Here is a 17,271-nt window from a genome sequence, read left to right as displayed (position 1 = left end):
ATGTAAGCACCTGATTATTTAATTGCGCGATTAACAATCACGTGTCGTAATAACATCATAGTTAAATAACGGGATCGTCAAAATCATGTGGAAAAGTATAGAAATAATTGGGGGGGGGGAAATTACTTATATTTATGCTGAACTCAGCATGAATAAAGCGTGTCAAATGCACGATTTAAAATTTGCATGTCATAATAGAATAATTGGAATTTTTTATGATACGTGGGAATGCATAGCAATAACTGCCGAAAAAATTGTTAAAAAAGAAAGAATTTAAAAAAAAAAGATGAAAAATCACTTATATTTAAGATGAAATCGTCACAAATAAAGTGATTATTTAAATGGGCGAACTGAAACTCGCGTCATAATAAAAATTCGGGATTTTCGAAATCACGTAGAAAAGCGGAAATAACTGTTTTAATAAAAAATCATTTATATTTACGATAAAATCGGGTTAAAGAAAGCGCGTTAAACGTACATTTACTAAAAAATCTGTTAAAATTGATTGTGTCAAAACATGATGACTTAAAAGTGCGATTAAAAATTGCCATTTTTTAACAAATTTTTATTGTGTTTAGAAGCTCTCGCGGGCCGCACTTCAGTAGTTGAAGGGCCGCATTTGGCCCACGGGCCGCAGGTTGTGCACCCCTAGTTTATCATTTCTTTTTGAACTTTTTTTACCTTTGGAGGTAGACTTAGATAAAATGAAAACCTTCCTGCAAACATAATGTATAAACTTAGTTGACATAATTTACTCCTGTAACTAGTTTTAACCCTTTTTTGCCACCATTATCTGACAAATTTGCTTAAAAATCAATGAATTTTTAAAAAATATTTAAATAAGTTACGTGAAAAAACAAAACAAAAAAAAGCTAAAAATTTAAATCCAAAATGTTATGATGTGCAAAACACTTTTTTAATTAATGAAAAAATACAAATAATTTAAACAAGAAAAAAACGTTTGTTGAAAGCATTTCTGCACAAAATGTTATGAAACTTTTAATAACATCTTCTAATTAATCTCAATGTGAGATCTTTATTTATTTAAATTGTGTGAATATGAATCTCTGTGTTTGATTTTTAAAACAAGCTAATGTGAATCTGAACTTTTCATTTTAAAATCGAGTTTATACATACATTGATCTTTGATTTTAACATCATGTGAATATGAATCTTGATGTTTTATTTTAAAATCCCATGAATATAAATTCTAATGTAAATATTTTTTAGGTCACTTGAATATAAATGGTAATAGTGGCTTTTAAATTGTATGAAAATGATATGCGATAATTGATATGAAATTGTGTAAGTACGAAGCAGGAAGCACAGTGGTAAATCATGTATATAAGGATGTGTGATTTAAAATTGTGGGAATGTAAATTTCAATTGAGTTTTTAATGGTAGGAAAAAGGATAAAAACGATTTTTTTTTCCTCAGAAAAAAAAATAACTATGGTACTTGTTAAAATGCGGGAGACCTATATAAAACACTATACAAGTTATCCATGCCAGCCAACGATTTGATTGGAATCCTTCAAGGTTGATTCTACTTTTTCCAACAGTTTCTTTAATTGCTAATGACTGAATTATGAAGAGACTATCAGAAAAAAAGAAGTATAAGATGATAACCTTACTGAATATCTTTCCAATCTTGACTTTGCAGATGGCTTATGTTAAGTGATCAACACCCTTCAAGATATGCAAACAAACACAAACATCATAAGCATAGAGGCAAAGAGAATGAGGCTTATGATCAATCAAAAAAATTCTGAAAATTAATCCTAAACAATTAAATGACATATTCGTAGAAAACGATAAATTAGAGTAAGTAATTAAACAAGTTTTTGATTGGAACCCTCAGAGCAATAGAAAAAGTGGAAGACCTAAAAATATTTGGCTCAGAGCAATTGTAAATGAATTGAAAACAATAGAAAAAATATGAGGAGGCGCAAAATATCTGACCACAAATAGATCGAGATGGACAGCTATGATAGAAGCCCTATGCTCCAATTTGGAGTGAAGAAAAGAATATGTGTGTGTGAACAAGAATCATTAATGTCTATTAAATTGCATTAATACGTTATGCGATTTTTTATATGAAATTTTTGAAATGCGAAACAGGATGCACAATCTTAAATCATATAAATAAGAATCATCAGGTGGAATTTTTAATCATGTAAATTTAATTTTAAATCTCGTTTCCATTGGTGAAAAAATTGTAAGAACATGGCTTCTTTTCTCAGGAAAAAAATTTTTTATTGCTGAAATCTATGAGACCTAAAAACATTTTTCTAATTTTTAGCCCTTGCATTCCAAACCGAAAAAAAAAAAATTTTTTTTTTGAAAATTTTTCAAGCTTTTCACTTGACCAAACTAATAAGTGTTACTTATGAGTATTTTGCTAATATTTTTTTTTTTTAGCTAATATTTTTTGACTGATTAACAAATACGTATAAGGTTAGTTGAAAGTTAGGGAGAACACTGCTGTCTATTTTCCTGTGTTTGAACTGATGTAAAATTACTTTTTCTGGATTGTCAATATTTCAAGGAAATAGCATTAGAATATGCTCTGAATACTGTATTTTTATTATTATTACATTATTGATAGACCAATCTGAAAAGACGTTAAAAGCGAGTAAGAGTCATTCATGCATGAAGTCAAATCTGAATTCCATATAAACTTAAAAGTTATATAGAACCAAAATATATGAATTTTTTTTAAATGTAATTCAAAAAAATTTTTATTTTTTTAAATTTAAGCTATGTTTATTGTATGACTTGTATTCATAGTTTTTGCCTGAAAGCAATAGATGGGAAAGTATAAGGATATTTTTTCTAGCAAGATGGTTTGCTAATCAATGGTTTGCTTAAAAAATAACACTCTTAAATGTATGTTTTTGTGTATATAAAAAAACATATTCGTGTTATAAATCAATGATTTTTCAATCAATCAATAGTTCCTGAATCATAGATTTTTTAAATTTTAAGCAATTTTTTGAAAATTTTATAACTAGGAAACTACTGAACCGATTAGAATTACTTTGTTTAATAGGGTGTAAAAATTTATGTAGAAACTTTGAATTTGCCTCTAAACACTCCTCAGATATTGTCAATGCTTAAAAAAGCCTCATGCTGAAACTATTAAAACCATACTTTTCAGAATTTGTCTACCATATTGAAACAGCCAAAATCATAATTACATTGAGAGAAAAAAAAACATGTTTATTCAGAAGAAGTATGTTTTGTTTCTTTCTTTCTGTTACTTGATAATTATCATTAATAAATTAGCATATATGAGGTTTTCACTTTTGAGACATTGAGGTTGCCTCTTATCAGAGCATTAGAACAAACATTATTAAATGTGATATTTTTATTTTTTGAGCATTGCACCTGTTGACATAATTTAAATTTTAGTTTTAAGAGCAATTATTATTAGGAATTAAAAAAAATTTCTTTTTCATGTACTAAAATATTCTATACATAATATAATAACACATTTTTTTTCTTTTCAGATGTGCTTTTCTTAAGCTGGATAAAGTGCCCAGTATTTCACGACACTTGATGTTTATCTAAGATAATAGCCAAGAAAAGAGTCTTCTTTAAACTAGTTTCTACTGCCGCTGTGAAAAATTGAAGAAAGGCATTTTTATTTCCTAAAGACAATAACAGTATTACACCGTATTTAAATATGATGTTTGTTTAAATGTTATTCATTCATTCCATTCCATTGTATAACTTAACCCCTTATTTCCGAAGCGTCACGAAAAAACATCTACATGCAAACTCCGGATAGGTGTTGTTTCGTGACTCTCCAGGTATATAAGGTGGGGAAGGTAGCTTCGCGGTTGTTGGGGTTCATTGGGGGAGGGGAGAAAATAGGATTGTCAGTNAAGGTAGCAGTCAGTATGAGTTTAAAAGACAGTGACTTGCCTAAAGAATTACTCACAACAACTTGCTCACAGGAATTTAGTCTCACAGATGAGAAACCTCATTCTTTTAGTGCATGTAGCAGGAATTATTCACAGAAGGAAAGTGTAACTGCACACAAACACATCCATACTGGGGCAAAACCATATTCTTGTAGTATATGTAATAAGAGTTTTTCAAATAAGCGTTTACTATCTACGCACATTCGCATTCATACTGGTGAGAAACCTTATTCTTGTGGTGTATGTAATAAGAGTTTTTCAATTAGGTGTAATCTAACTGTACACAGTCGCACTCATACCGGAGAGAAACCTTATTCGTGTAATGTTTGTAATAAGAGTTTTTCACAGAAGGTTAATCTAACTGCACACCAACACATTCATACTGGGGAGAAACCATATTCTTGTAGTATATGTAATAAGAGTTTTTCAAGGAAGGAACATTTATCTAAACACAATCGCATTCATACTGGAGAGAAACCATATTCTTGTTATATATGTAATGATAGTTTTTCACAGAAAGAAAATCTAACTCAACACATTCACTCACATACTGGTGAAAAGCGTTATTCTTGTGATGTATGCAATAAAAGTTTTTCAACAAAGGCGAATTTATCTATGCACGTTCGAACTCATACTGGTGAAAAACCTTATTTTTGTGACATATGTAATAAAACTTTTTTAAGAGGGAGTGCACTGTCTAAGCACAGACTTATTCACACTGGTGAAAAACCTTATTTTTGTAGTGTATGTAATAAGAATTTTTCAACAATCGAGAATTTAAATCAACATGTTCGAACACATAATGGTCAAAAGCTTTACTTTTGTGACGTATGCAATAAAGGTTTTTCAACAAGGAAAGCATTGTCTGTGCATGGACGTGTTCATACAGGTGAGAAACCATATTCTTGTAGTGTGTGTAATAAGAGTTTTTCAACAAACTCAGCTCTAACTTGTCACAGTCGCATTCATACTGGTGAAAAGCCTTATCATTGCAATATATGTAATAAAAGTTTTTCAAGACTGAGTATACTGTCTAGACACAGTCATGTTCATACAGGTGAAAAACCTTATTCTTGTAGTGTATGTAATAAGAGCTTTTCTCAGAAACAGTATTTAAATCAACACGTTAACACACATGCTGATGAAAAACCTTATTCTTGTGGAATGTGCAATAAAAGTTTTTCGTTTAAGAATAACTTGTGTAGGCACATTCGTGTTCATATTGGTGAGAAACTTTTTTCCTGTGTTGTGTGAGATAAGAGATTTTCAAAAGAGGATCATTTAATTCGTCACAGTCGCATTCATGCTAATTAAAAGCCTTATTTTTTCTGACATGTTATGGGGATTTAGCTATCCACAGTTATTTTTATTGTAGTTAGAAATCTAAATTTTGTAGTTTATATGGATGAAAAGTTATGTGAAGAATTTATTAAAACTGTTGAAGAATCTAATTTCTGTAGTTTGCTCAACGAGACATGATTCATATGAGGCTAATGCAGGCCGCACACTGAAGCGACATAGGGTAAGGAATCGATGCAACATTCGCACTTTTGAGCAGGAAAGACGGAGCATACTGTAATCAGGAAGGATAGGTACAGTTTTTGCACCTGCTCTGTGGGAATACCTAGATTCAGCAGAAATTGTTTGGTGTGACTATTGTACATTGAGTAGGCGACATCTTTATGCAATTATTTATCTTTTTTAATCTCTATTTATATTATATCAGGGTGTTCGGAAAGTACTTTTGTTTTTCCAACAGAGGATTTAATTGTATTTTTTCGAACCCAATTTCACACTTAAGCCGCATTATCATTATATGTTTTGAGAGCTGATATAGTAAGGCTTGTGTGTGAAAAAGTTCAAATAATTCTACGCAGCACTTTTTGATGGGTGCTCTTTTAAATATGAAGAGCAATAAGCAGCATTTTTGTCATATTTTCCTTTTTTACTATAGAAAAGGTAAAAATGCTGTTCATTCCAGAAAGAAATTAACCGATGTGTTGACAATACGGCAATGCCAGAACTGGTTTGCAAAATTTCAATCCGGCAATTTTGATGTCGAAGATGCATTGAGTACTGGAAGGCCGATTGAAGCTGATAGAGACACGATAAGTGCCACTGGCGTCGTAGCCATAGGGTATTAGGAAGCCAGGTATATAATTAGGAAGCCCCAATAATTAGGAAGCCAGGATCCATTATTGTGAGAAAATATTTCTGTTTTGTTGCCATAACTTCTACTTTTTCTCTCTCTTTTTTTTTACATAGTGCAACTTATTACACATATAATTAAAATAAAATTAGTAAAAACTAAATTACAAACAAAAAAATTTAGTGTATAAAAAAATAAAACAGGTGTTTAGAGAACTGCAAGAAATGTCACTGCCACCCTTTCCTTAATAAGCAGTAAAACTCTCTTTCCACTATTCCTTTTTTTCACACTGTTAACTGATAAAGATCACCCACGTAGTCATTTGAGACCTCGAAAATAGCCACCCTAGTTTACACTATGGGAAAATGGTATTAGCAGACCCTATGGGCTCGTTTGTCCACTTTCTTTTCTTTTTTTTTTAATGTCAGATTTCAACTTTGTAGGCTATCTATTCATAAATTGTCTCAAACAGGCAATTACCTAGAACTTCTAGGGGGGAATTCTTGTTGACATTTTCTATTTATTTTTTGTTGTTGGAGATTTTGTCAAGAAAATTTCTCTGACATGCAATCATTCTAAATCTTCTCTTACATACAAAGCGCTCAGAGTGTTATTCCATCATTATTTTAATTAGCCATTTCCAGCTCAAAATTTTGATAAATAGAAATAATTCTGTTTACTTTTATATTTTGTTTCATTCATTGTTTTAACTTAAATTATGAGTTGTTGTTTTTTTTAATAAAGTTTTTGTAATAAAATTTATTGTTGGATAACAAGAAGTCAAAAAATAAATTTTGGGGAGGTAAGCAAATGTTTGTATTAAATCACTTAATACATTTATTATTGTATGTTTATATACTGTTAGAATTGTTTTATAGTTTGTAGATTAAATTTGTTTATACATTATATTAGTTCATGATTTTATTGCTCATTATGCATTAATTTATTTTGAATGCACGGAGTTTGTTCTTATTTTATATTTATGAAATCAATGTAACTTTTAAATGTTTAAAATTATAAAACGAAACTTAAAATTTTTATGACCTTTATAAAACTTTGTTTTCATTCAGAAATTTAATGTCATGTTTATGTTTATAAAGAAATTTACATATAATTTAATAAAAAAATTTAGATAAATATTGGTTATTTATATCCTAATACAAAAAATTAACATAAATTTGCATTTTAATTAATTAAAAGAAAGAAGAAATGTTTTAAATGCAAAAGTTTTATTAAAAAATTCATATGATTTTATTATGCTCAGTAATAAAAAGTAATAAAAAAATATATTTTTTTTTAAGAATGGGGATAATTTGTTAAACTTAATTTATAGCAAATAAGTATAGCAAATGCGTACTTCATGTAATTTTATTTATTTTGTTGTTTTCAAAATAATATGGGATTTTTAAGTAATTATTTTGTGCTAATTAGCATTTTCACAATTTGTTTTTTTAACAAATATTTTTTTTCTGAATAAAAAGTATTAATTTTTAATACTGAAACTATAAATACTGCTGATAGAGGAAGGAAAATAAGAGTTCTATGTGTTGTCTTTTTTATTTCTTCGTGTACATTTATATGAAGTTTTTATGGTTGCCAAAATGGATCATGCTATCCAAGAAAACCAAAATATCTCCTCTTGTCTGTTTCTTTGCTTGAAAATAATAGAAAGGTAAATACATTAAATAAAATGTTCATAAAAATTATTCCCACAACAATTATTAGATATAATTTATCATTTCTTCAAAATATGAATACCAATTCTGTCAATCAACTGAATAACTTTATTTTTCCTTTTTAAACACAACAATTTTGATTTTTAAAACTATATAAGTTGATCCGAAACAGGATGAGAAAATAGCCTAACTTAAAACTGCTTTAATATTCTTGAATAAAGAAAACGAAGGAAATAAAAATATGACCACCGAAGCCGACGTCTTCAGGGGGTACCGGCCTCGGTAGCCATAAAAACAAAACCATTTCTAATTGAGGGAGAAGCAAATGCTTAAATTAGCTCCCTCAGTACCTCGATGGTCTTAAATGAGCAGCCCCAGTTAAGCATTCTATTAATTTGTTAAGTTTTTCTTTCTCTTGACTTTCTTCATCTGCACATTGTAATAGAGGGCGTTGTTTTCTTTAGTTTTTAGTTTTTTCTTTTCATTCTGCTTGCTTGTGAAATCGATGTTTGACCTGTGACTATGTGTGTTTTTATTTTTCTGATGATTTTGTTTGAGTTTCTTTTCTTAATTTGATATTTGTATTGCATGTTTTTTTCCTGGACTTCTATACAGAACCATCGGGGTACTGAGGGAGTTAATTTAAGCATTTGCTTCTCCCTCAATTAAAAATCGTTTTGTTTTTATGGCTACCGAGGCCGGTACCCCCTGAAGACGTCGGCTTCGGTGGTCATATTTTTATTTCCTTCGTTTTCTTTATTGATACTTTTTTCTGAAATTTCTGCTGCTTTTTAGCGCGTTTTTTTTTCAAAGAAGTTTTTTCTATTTAGAATTAAAAATATTTGTGTTTTCTTTTAGTATTAATATTCTTGACTTTTTCACCTTTTTTTTTTTGGCATTTTAGAGGTATATAAATATATTTATTTTAATCATGATAATCTCTACTGTAACCAATGTTTAAGATAATTTATCTAGTATCATTTTTAATGTTGTTTCTTCCATTTCAGAAATACAGATCAATTCAAATTCATAGTAAAAATTTATTATTACTTTTTTTTTGGTTTGTTTAACACAACGCTTTATAATCTTTTTCTGATAATTCTTTAAAAAGTCGACTACAATTTAAAAATATCAAAAAAATTGATCTCATTCGTGATTTTTTGATCACCATAAGATTACATGACATAATATTAAGCATTTTTTATTTCATGTCATTCTCATCAAAAGTTTAAACAGACAACATGTTCTTTTCAAAATAAAATTATATTTTTAAGACACATACCTATTGGGTTTAAGTAACTTTACTTTTAATTCAGTGTTTTTAAAGAAATTATGCTTGTCTTTCAATTGAGACTTGAAAAAGGGGGCATACGTGTTACATAAAAATTAAATGTAATACCGTCATGTGGGGCTACTTTGTGCAGGATTTCGCAGTTTTTGAACTTTGACATGTAAAAAAAACTATGTTAATTCAAACTTTAGTAAAATCTATCGATATTATTTTCATAACTGGACTCAGACGAGTGAATTTGATCAATATTGGCATTATTTGTATGTAATATTTACAAATAATAAGTCAAAACATACCTTGCACAAAGTAGCCCAAGTGGGGCTACTTTGTGCAAGGTATGTTTTGACATTGCGTTTTTGAACATTGAAATGGATGAAATTTCAAAAATAATAATTATTACATATTCATTAACATTTATAATATTGATAAATTTGAGCATAACATGACAGAACTTGCTCTTCAGTTTCTGTCAAAATCACCTGATGTCCTATAAAATATATCTTTATGTGTTAAATCGTTTGATTAATTCATTAGAAAAATCTTTGTAGAAGAAAAATAATAGTTAACCAGCACGTTTCACGTGTTTCTTGTGAATTTTATTAGAGATAGTATTTCTGTGGATTTTGTACTTCCGAGAAGCTTCTGCAATCGACATACCACCAGCAACTGCTTGCAATCATTGTTGCAGATTTTCTAAAGTGTAATCACTATAGTTTCTAGTTCCAGGTATTTTTTTATAGCGTCTGACAATTTTTCTGTCGAAAAAAAAAAACCGAATGAAACTTTGCACAAATAGCCCCACAGTGCATTTTCTTTCATTTTCCGTTTATTTGTTATTAATTTTCGAATTTTTTTAACGCTAACATGATATAATTGTTTATTACTATATAAATAAAAAAATTTGCACTTACGCCAATTGTTTTATCAACGTCTTTGCATTTCACAGCTAAAGTTTCCACTCACACTTTTCGACGTCCTACGTTCTCGAAAAGTTGTTGACATTGGATGAACAAAAAACACTCTGAGATTGTTTTAAAATTCGAAAAATTTTTTGTAGTAATAGAGGAGACTTTTATCTTCAAATTCCACACATTTTTTACGTGAAAAAAACATAATACTGAATAGCAGCACTTGAAAAGTGCCAAATTCGAATTTGCACAAAGTAGCCCCACATGACGGTACATGATTACTTCATATATTTTTAATACTTTATATGTTTTAATTTTTGCATATTTTTAATTATTTAATATAGGAATGTAACGAATATTCGTCTTAGCCGAATACTGAAGTTATTCGGCTGAATATGAATATTATTAGATATTTGACTTAATTTGTAGTTTGCGATTCCTAATTTGTATATTTTTTTAAACTTAATTCTTAAAAATGATTCTAAAATTATATATAAGGATGTAGATTACGGAACACTCTGCATCAAGATGTTTTAGTTTTCATAATTATTATATATATATATATATTATTTTTTCTCTTTTTTTTTTTTTTAGAACTCAAAAGTGNCCCCCCCCCCCCACCTCCCAATAAATTTTATCTGACGACGCCAATGATAAAGGCATTAGTTGGTGCAAATCGACGAATAACAACACATGATATTGGTTAGAGGTTAAATTAATCAAATTCAACTGCTTATGACCACTAGAAAAGGCCTGGGTTTAAGCTCGATATCTGGGTACCCCATGTTCTCACAGAGAGAAAATTTGTGTCGTCGCGTTGACGTCTATGATTCGCTTCTTAAACGTCTTGAAAATGATCTATTTTTGAAGCGCATCATTACTGGGGACGAAAAATAGGTTGTCTACAACAATGTCAAACGCAAGAGATAATGGAGCAAAAAAGATTAACCGGCTCAAAGCATTTTGAAAGCCAATATCCATTTAAAAAAAAAAGGTGATATACTGTCTGTTTGGTGGGATTTTAAAGGAACAGTTTTTTTTTTCTTTGAGCTTTTACCGGATAACACAACAATTAATTTGGAAGTCTACTGTTGTCAGCTCGACAAACTGAATGATGCACTTCAACAGAAAATGCCTGAATAAATCAACAGAAAATGTATAGTGTTCCACCAAGATATTAAGAGACCTCATACAAGTTTGCTCGCTCGCCAAAAGCTTTTACAGCTTGAATGGGATACACTCCAGATCTGGCGCCTTCAGATTATCAGTTGTTCCGGTCAGTGCAAAATTTTTTGGACTGCGAAACCTTTACTTCAAACGAAGAGGTCAAAAATCACCTGGATCAGTTTTTTGCCAGCAAAGACCAAAACTTTTATGAGTGTGGAATCGATCATGCTACTACCAGAAAGATGGCAAAAGGTGTTATGATTGCAATGGTCAATGCAATCAGAACATCTTTGCCAATAATGCCATGCAATGGCCAATATATGATTTAATAAAATATTTATTCTTTATATGAAAACTGTCTTTCATTCCCCCCCCCCCAACAAAAGAAATACTTTCTGAACAACCCAAAAATATTTTATCTAGTTTTTTTAACTCTTTTTTTTATTCTTAAATAATTTGTATTTTCTCTTATACTTTAACTTTAGTTATATGTTGTCATTTCATGAATTTGTATATATACTTTGAAAATATCTGTATTTTTTATTATTTTATCCTTTACCACATTATTTTGCTTACAGTTATGTCTTTAAATTGCAAATCTATAAAACTAAATTTATAATCTACAATAATTGAAATAAAAAGCTATGTATTGAATTGAAAGTAAAGCATAATAGTGTCCTTACTCTTATTGATACTAATGATGTTTGATTAAATTAGTTATTAGATTATAATTTAATTAAAAAAATGGCTGTGATGTACTAGAAAGCAAAATTAGTGGTGAGAAATACTTATTTTTTTCAGAGAATCTTGAAAATTTGCTGTACATTATTGACTCGAAAAAAGCTTAATTAGTTTTTGTAGTGTTTACAAATCGATATAAAAAAACTTTCTGAGTCAAAACGAAAGATTAGTGGAAAAATGGTAATAATATTCTTTTAAGAGAAACATAAAAATAAACTCTTATAGACACTAAATTAATTTAATATTAGTGATAAACAGTTATTAAAAAGAGCCGGCCAGGTGGCCGGGTGGTTAGCGTGCCTGACTGCGAAGCCATAGGCTGCGGGTTCGAATCCCGCTCTGGGCATGGATGTTTCTCTCTCTCTTTGTGCTGCCCTCTGTTGTGTGTATGATGTTTGAATGTGGCCCACCCTATAAACGGGTTTGTGGCAGTGNTTAAGTCTGTCGAGTCTGTTCCCATAACAAGTCATACCTCTGGGGGAACTGATCCAGGAGTTCCCTCGTCTTCTGTATTGGGTTCAAAATTACAAGGCTGCGGAATTGAACATTGGTAAACCCAAAAATTGGATCGGCTGTTCAGCGACGGTTACAAAATAAATGCTTTTTAATTTACTTATTTTAATTAGCTTCTACGTTTTGAAAATTACTTACTATTTGAGGATTTGTTAGCATTTCATTTTTTTAAAGAAAAATTATGCCTAGTTTAAAAATGCTTTATTTTATGTGCATTGAGTTTTTGGGGCTATTAAAATGTGTTTAACTTTGTTAAAATTATTGCATATCTTAAAAATACTTAATTTTCTGTATGTGAAGTTTTTTAGTTCTATTTTAAACAGTATGAAATGTAATAGGGGCCCAAAACATTTCAGTGCCCGGGGGCCCTGCTTGCTATTAAGACGGCCCTGCTCAAACATTCTACATTCAAACTACTAGTTACAGGACCCTACTAACTACTAGTCCCCCCTTCATCTAAGAAACTGATCCATATTTAAGAAATCACAAGAAGCCGCCTAGGAAAAATTAACTCCTTATGTAGAAAGGCAGTAGAAATTTCATTGCCCAGTGCAATAGCATGTATAACAATATTTCTGTCAAAGATTTGATTTATAATATTTTCCTTCTTTTGTGATTCCAATTTCTTTTGTACTCTTACTGACTTCAGGAAGGTAATTACCCTCCCTAAGTGTAGAAAGACCACCTTAGTTGACAAGATTGTGATTATCTCTGAACTATTTTCATGTCATTTTGCTATTGATTCACTCCCCTAAATATCTAATCAATTTTACATGTTCAATTTAAGGTTCAGGAAAATAAAAAATTCTGTTTAATAAAAATAATAAATAAAAAAAAAAAAATCAAATTTTAAGCAATTTTCGCACAAGTCGAGAAATATTGAGAAATTCGCGGATTTTAGGAAAAAAGATGACAATTTCGCGGAAATCATTGCGGAAATTCGCCCCGCGACAAACCTGCAGCCCTAGGTATAATGTATTAATGTTTGATACCCATTAAAACTGCGTCGATATTGGGAAGCTTTAAAATAGGTACTGTAAAAATAGGATTTCATCAGTTCCTCTAAGATATTAGTTCCAGAGGAAATCGCATGATTATGGTACATTTTTATTATCATGCCAAATGATTTTGAATGCAGTTAATCTTTTTTTTTTTTTTTCTTCTTCTTTTTGATGGGATGAATTTCTAAAAATGTGTTTTGCTTAATCTAATAATGTGAAGCCACTGGTCCCATGGTAGAATTGTGGCGACATTGTCGCAGAATGTTACAGAGTTATTACAAATTTTAATTTACTATCGTTTAATTTATTTATTAATTTTAAATTGTGAATATTTACTAAATTCGAAAGAAGAAATAATGAGTGCATTTTTCAGCCTACAAAATGTGAGAATATCGTTTATAATATGCATTAGAATTTTAAAAAAATATTACTTTTACAATTAAAACTTTTATACATTTTTGTTCTATAAACACAACGTTTCTCTTACTTTAAATTAGTAATTGTTATAATTAAAGGTATTTTAAAGCAAAATATTAGTGCCAGGGAAGTTTGTTGCAGAAAGCCCGAAGATATTCTGCCACAAGAGTCATTGGGAAGGATAAAAGATTATAAATTTTTAAAATAAAATTGATTTCATCCTATTAAATATGCTAGTTTATGTGCTTTAAGATTTGTGCAGGAATTTGTTGTGATGTTCAGTACTCATATACAATAACGATTACTGTCCTCTACTCCGTACAAAGAGCGGGTATTCGGATAATAGTTTTTATAAATGTGTTCGCTCAATTAAGTAATTCTTGAGTTAGTCCTTCTTAAATGTTTTTAATCAACAATAGTTTGCTTTTCTAACACACAAACAACCACTATTTATTTTTAAAATGCTTCTATGCAATTACAAATTATTTCAATATAAATAGCATATTCCCTCTAATTTTATTTTTAATTACTTTCTTTATCATTAAAAATGAACTACTCATTGTTTGTTATTTGGAAATTATTCTGTTCGGATAATATCATTTTATCTACAAACTCTGTTGCTGACTTTTGGTATGCGAATTTTTTCATAATATTATCTACTAGTTTGATTACTTATATTAGGAATATTACAGCTAATTTCAACTATATAGACTTACTTATAAATAATATTAGTATTCTTTTTTTTCTTCATTTAAATAAAATTCTTTATCCCTATGCTTAAAAATCATAAGTGCTTAAAACAAAACTATCAGGGGATGAAACTGACACTATTAAATTAATTTCGTTCAAATTTTTGTATTTTTCAATGTAAAATTACTTACTTTAAAATGATGTATAAAATTGTACACCTTGCAATTCAAAGTTTTGCTGACTATTAGTAAGTAAAAAATAATTAAAATTTACTAGAATTTATATTTTTGCATAGAAAAATAGTATCAATAGTTTTTATCTTAAAAAATTCTTGAGTTATGACTAAATACTTAAAAAGTAAAATTAACATTAAGGGGTCCAAACGTTGGATATTTTGGGGATCGGAATCCGTATAAAAAAGGTATGTTTTTCAGAAAGAGTACGTTAGTATTCAGAAAGAGTTGTTAAGCTACATATTTCAAATACCTAATTCTTCCGTAATTTTAATAGATTCAATTAAATTATCTTGAAATGAGACTTATCCGAATTCTACAGTTAAAAAATATCATTAACATTTTTGTTTGAGATACCTGAATTTCTAAAGCTGTAAAACTGCAAATTTAAATAATTAGTCAGTTAATATTCAAAATACTCTTATTCAAAACTAAAATTTCATTTTTATTACAAATCGACAAATTATTTTAATTATTCTGCTTCCCCGTTGAAATTCGGAAGTATGGTTCCAAGAAAAAATTATTAATTAGTAAAAAAGTAATATTTACAATAATAGCGACAGGTCTTAAATTATCAGAAATTGTTTTATTCATGATTTAAATTAACTGTATAAAATTAATTTTCTTTTTCAGATAAATGACATTCCACTACTGACATTCCTATTCAATTCTCGTAGTTAAAAGTGTGGCAGGTACCACAGCAACAAACAAAAAAGAAAAAGAAAATATATATATATATATCATANTATATATATATATATATATATATACACATTGCAATGAAGAAAGTATTACCTTTAGAGAAATTCAAATATATAATTCCAATCTTATTAGGAAATTTTAACTTTTCCCATAATTGAACTTACATCTTTCATTCTGGTACCTACAATTGTAGGCCTTTACATAAACTCAATAAGACTATATTTTTAAAGTTTTTGTCAGATTTCATAAAACTATTAGTTTTATAATCATATTCTGACGCTCAGACTTTTGCAAAAAATAGTTATTTTCATCAATGTAATCAACAATCGTTTAATTGCGTAAAATTATAAAATTGGGTGCTAATTTTTTATACCCAATCGAATAAACTAATCACGAGCTGATAGGAGCATTTGTGTAAAGTTATAAACAATTTTATGAGAAGAAAATGTCCAAGAGAGAACAATGTGAAATAATGCGCTGAAAAGAATTTGAATAAAATATTTACCATATAACTTATTACACCGAGCAGAATAAAACTAAATGTTAGTTGCTACAATCATTTGTTTAAATATAAAATCGTATCTCATCGGGTGAAATTTAAAAAAAAAAAAAAACGCATATAACTTTCGAACAATAAATGCTTTTATTCAGCATTAAAATTACATAGGAAACAATGCTGACTTATTTCTAAAAAAGTTAAGATTTGCGAGTTTTTTGAGTAGTGAAACATAAGTAGCTGTATAAAAATGTGCGTAACCTTGGAAACAAATTATCATATATACTTGAAATCGGGTATTATTTCATTTTGTTTAATATGTCATAGCAATCTTTTTAGTAAATAATTAACATGGTAAATTGCGAAAAAATAACGGAGTGAAAAATATAGTTCTGTGATCAAAACATAAAGTAAGTTAGTGCAGTTATTAGTTTTCGATTATCAAATATCAGGCAAATTATTGTTATCAACATACCGATACTTAATTGCAAATTATTTTATTTTATATACCATATGGTTTTATTCCGATACTAAAATAGCGAACTACTTTGATTTTCGGTTAAAAACTACAAAAATTTGAAGAACATCTCGTTATAGCCACAAAGAAGTCTCTCAAAGATGCTGAAAAATGATTCATTACAAAAAAAAATTCATTGCGATTACTGAACTTCTAAATGGATTCAAGCCATCTGAAAGATATTTTCGTGGTTTCCCTTCACGTATAATGCAAAATATGACTGTTTTCTCAAATTTTTATTCAAGCAAGGAAGAAAAATATTTATACCATTATTAACCACTCCAAAAACCAGAGTAAATGCTTTATTATAAAACTGATACGTCCAGAATTTGGAATTATGATGAACTTGCCTGTATATTTTGATTCAATAAACTGATTTATTTTCTGCTTCCCTTCTTACCATTATTTTATTTTTTTAAGTGAAAAATGATTCCTCTACATTACTGTTAGAAAATTTGACGGTTCATCAGGTTGTCTTTTGTCAACATCTGAATAAAATTCGAGCAAATAGTATTGTATTTGTAATGGCGAAAATATCCAAATGATAAAATAAACATGAACTTTTTCTACAGTGTTAAAATTAAAAAACTTAAGTACTCGGGTTCCTATGATTTTATTATTTTACAAATAACTTATTCTAGTATGTTATGTTGAAATATCTGATATATGTTATATTGAAATATCTGATATATGTATTTTGAAATATCTGATATATGTATATTGAAATATCTGATATATCTGTAGAAAAAAAAATTTCTAACCAAATGTTCTTTGAGTCAGGAAGAGACAAAAAATACCTGTTGATTTTTTTGAAATATACTTTCTATCACAAACGCCTTAAA

At 29.0% G+C, this 17,271-nt stretch overlaps 3 protein-coding genes across 3 annotated transcripts in view; all 3 read left to right on the top strand.

Moving 5' to 3' along the window:
• Nucleotides 1-17,271, top strand: part of LOC122269433 (zinc finger protein 271) — a 249,420-nt gene that overhangs the window by 105,783 nt on the left and 126,366 nt on the right. The gene's annotated exons all lie outside the window — the stretch shown is intronic.
• Nucleotides 1-17,271, top strand: part of LOC107436172 (endothelial zinc finger protein induced by tumor necrosis factor alpha) — a 251,571-nt gene that overhangs the window by 188,154 nt on the left and 46,146 nt on the right. The gene's annotated exons all lie outside the window — the stretch shown is intronic.
• Nucleotides 3,894-17,271, top strand: part of LOC122271941 (zinc finger protein 850-like) — a 27,482-nt gene continuing 14,104 nt past the window's right edge. Inside the window, exons 1-2 of the mRNA XM_071185311.1 lie at nucleotides 3,894-5,178; nucleotides 5,883-6,065. Of these exons, the coding sequence (XP_071041412.1) occupies nucleotides 3,905-5,178; nucleotides 5,883-6,065 (1,457 nt within the window). The 5' untranslated portion in view covers nucleotides 3,894-3,904. The remainder of the gene's footprint in view (nucleotides 5,179-5,882; nucleotides 6,066-17,271) is intronic.

The sequence above is a fragment of the Parasteatoda tepidariorum genome, chromosome 9 (assembly GCF_043381705.1).
Source record: "Parasteatoda tepidariorum isolate YZ-2023 chromosome 9, CAS_Ptep_4.0, whole genome shotgun sequence".
Classification (NCBI taxonomy): Eukaryota; Metazoa; Arthropoda; class Arachnida; order Araneae; family Theridiidae; genus Parasteatoda; species Parasteatoda tepidariorum.
This window is presented reverse-complemented; position numbering and strand designations above follow the sequence as displayed.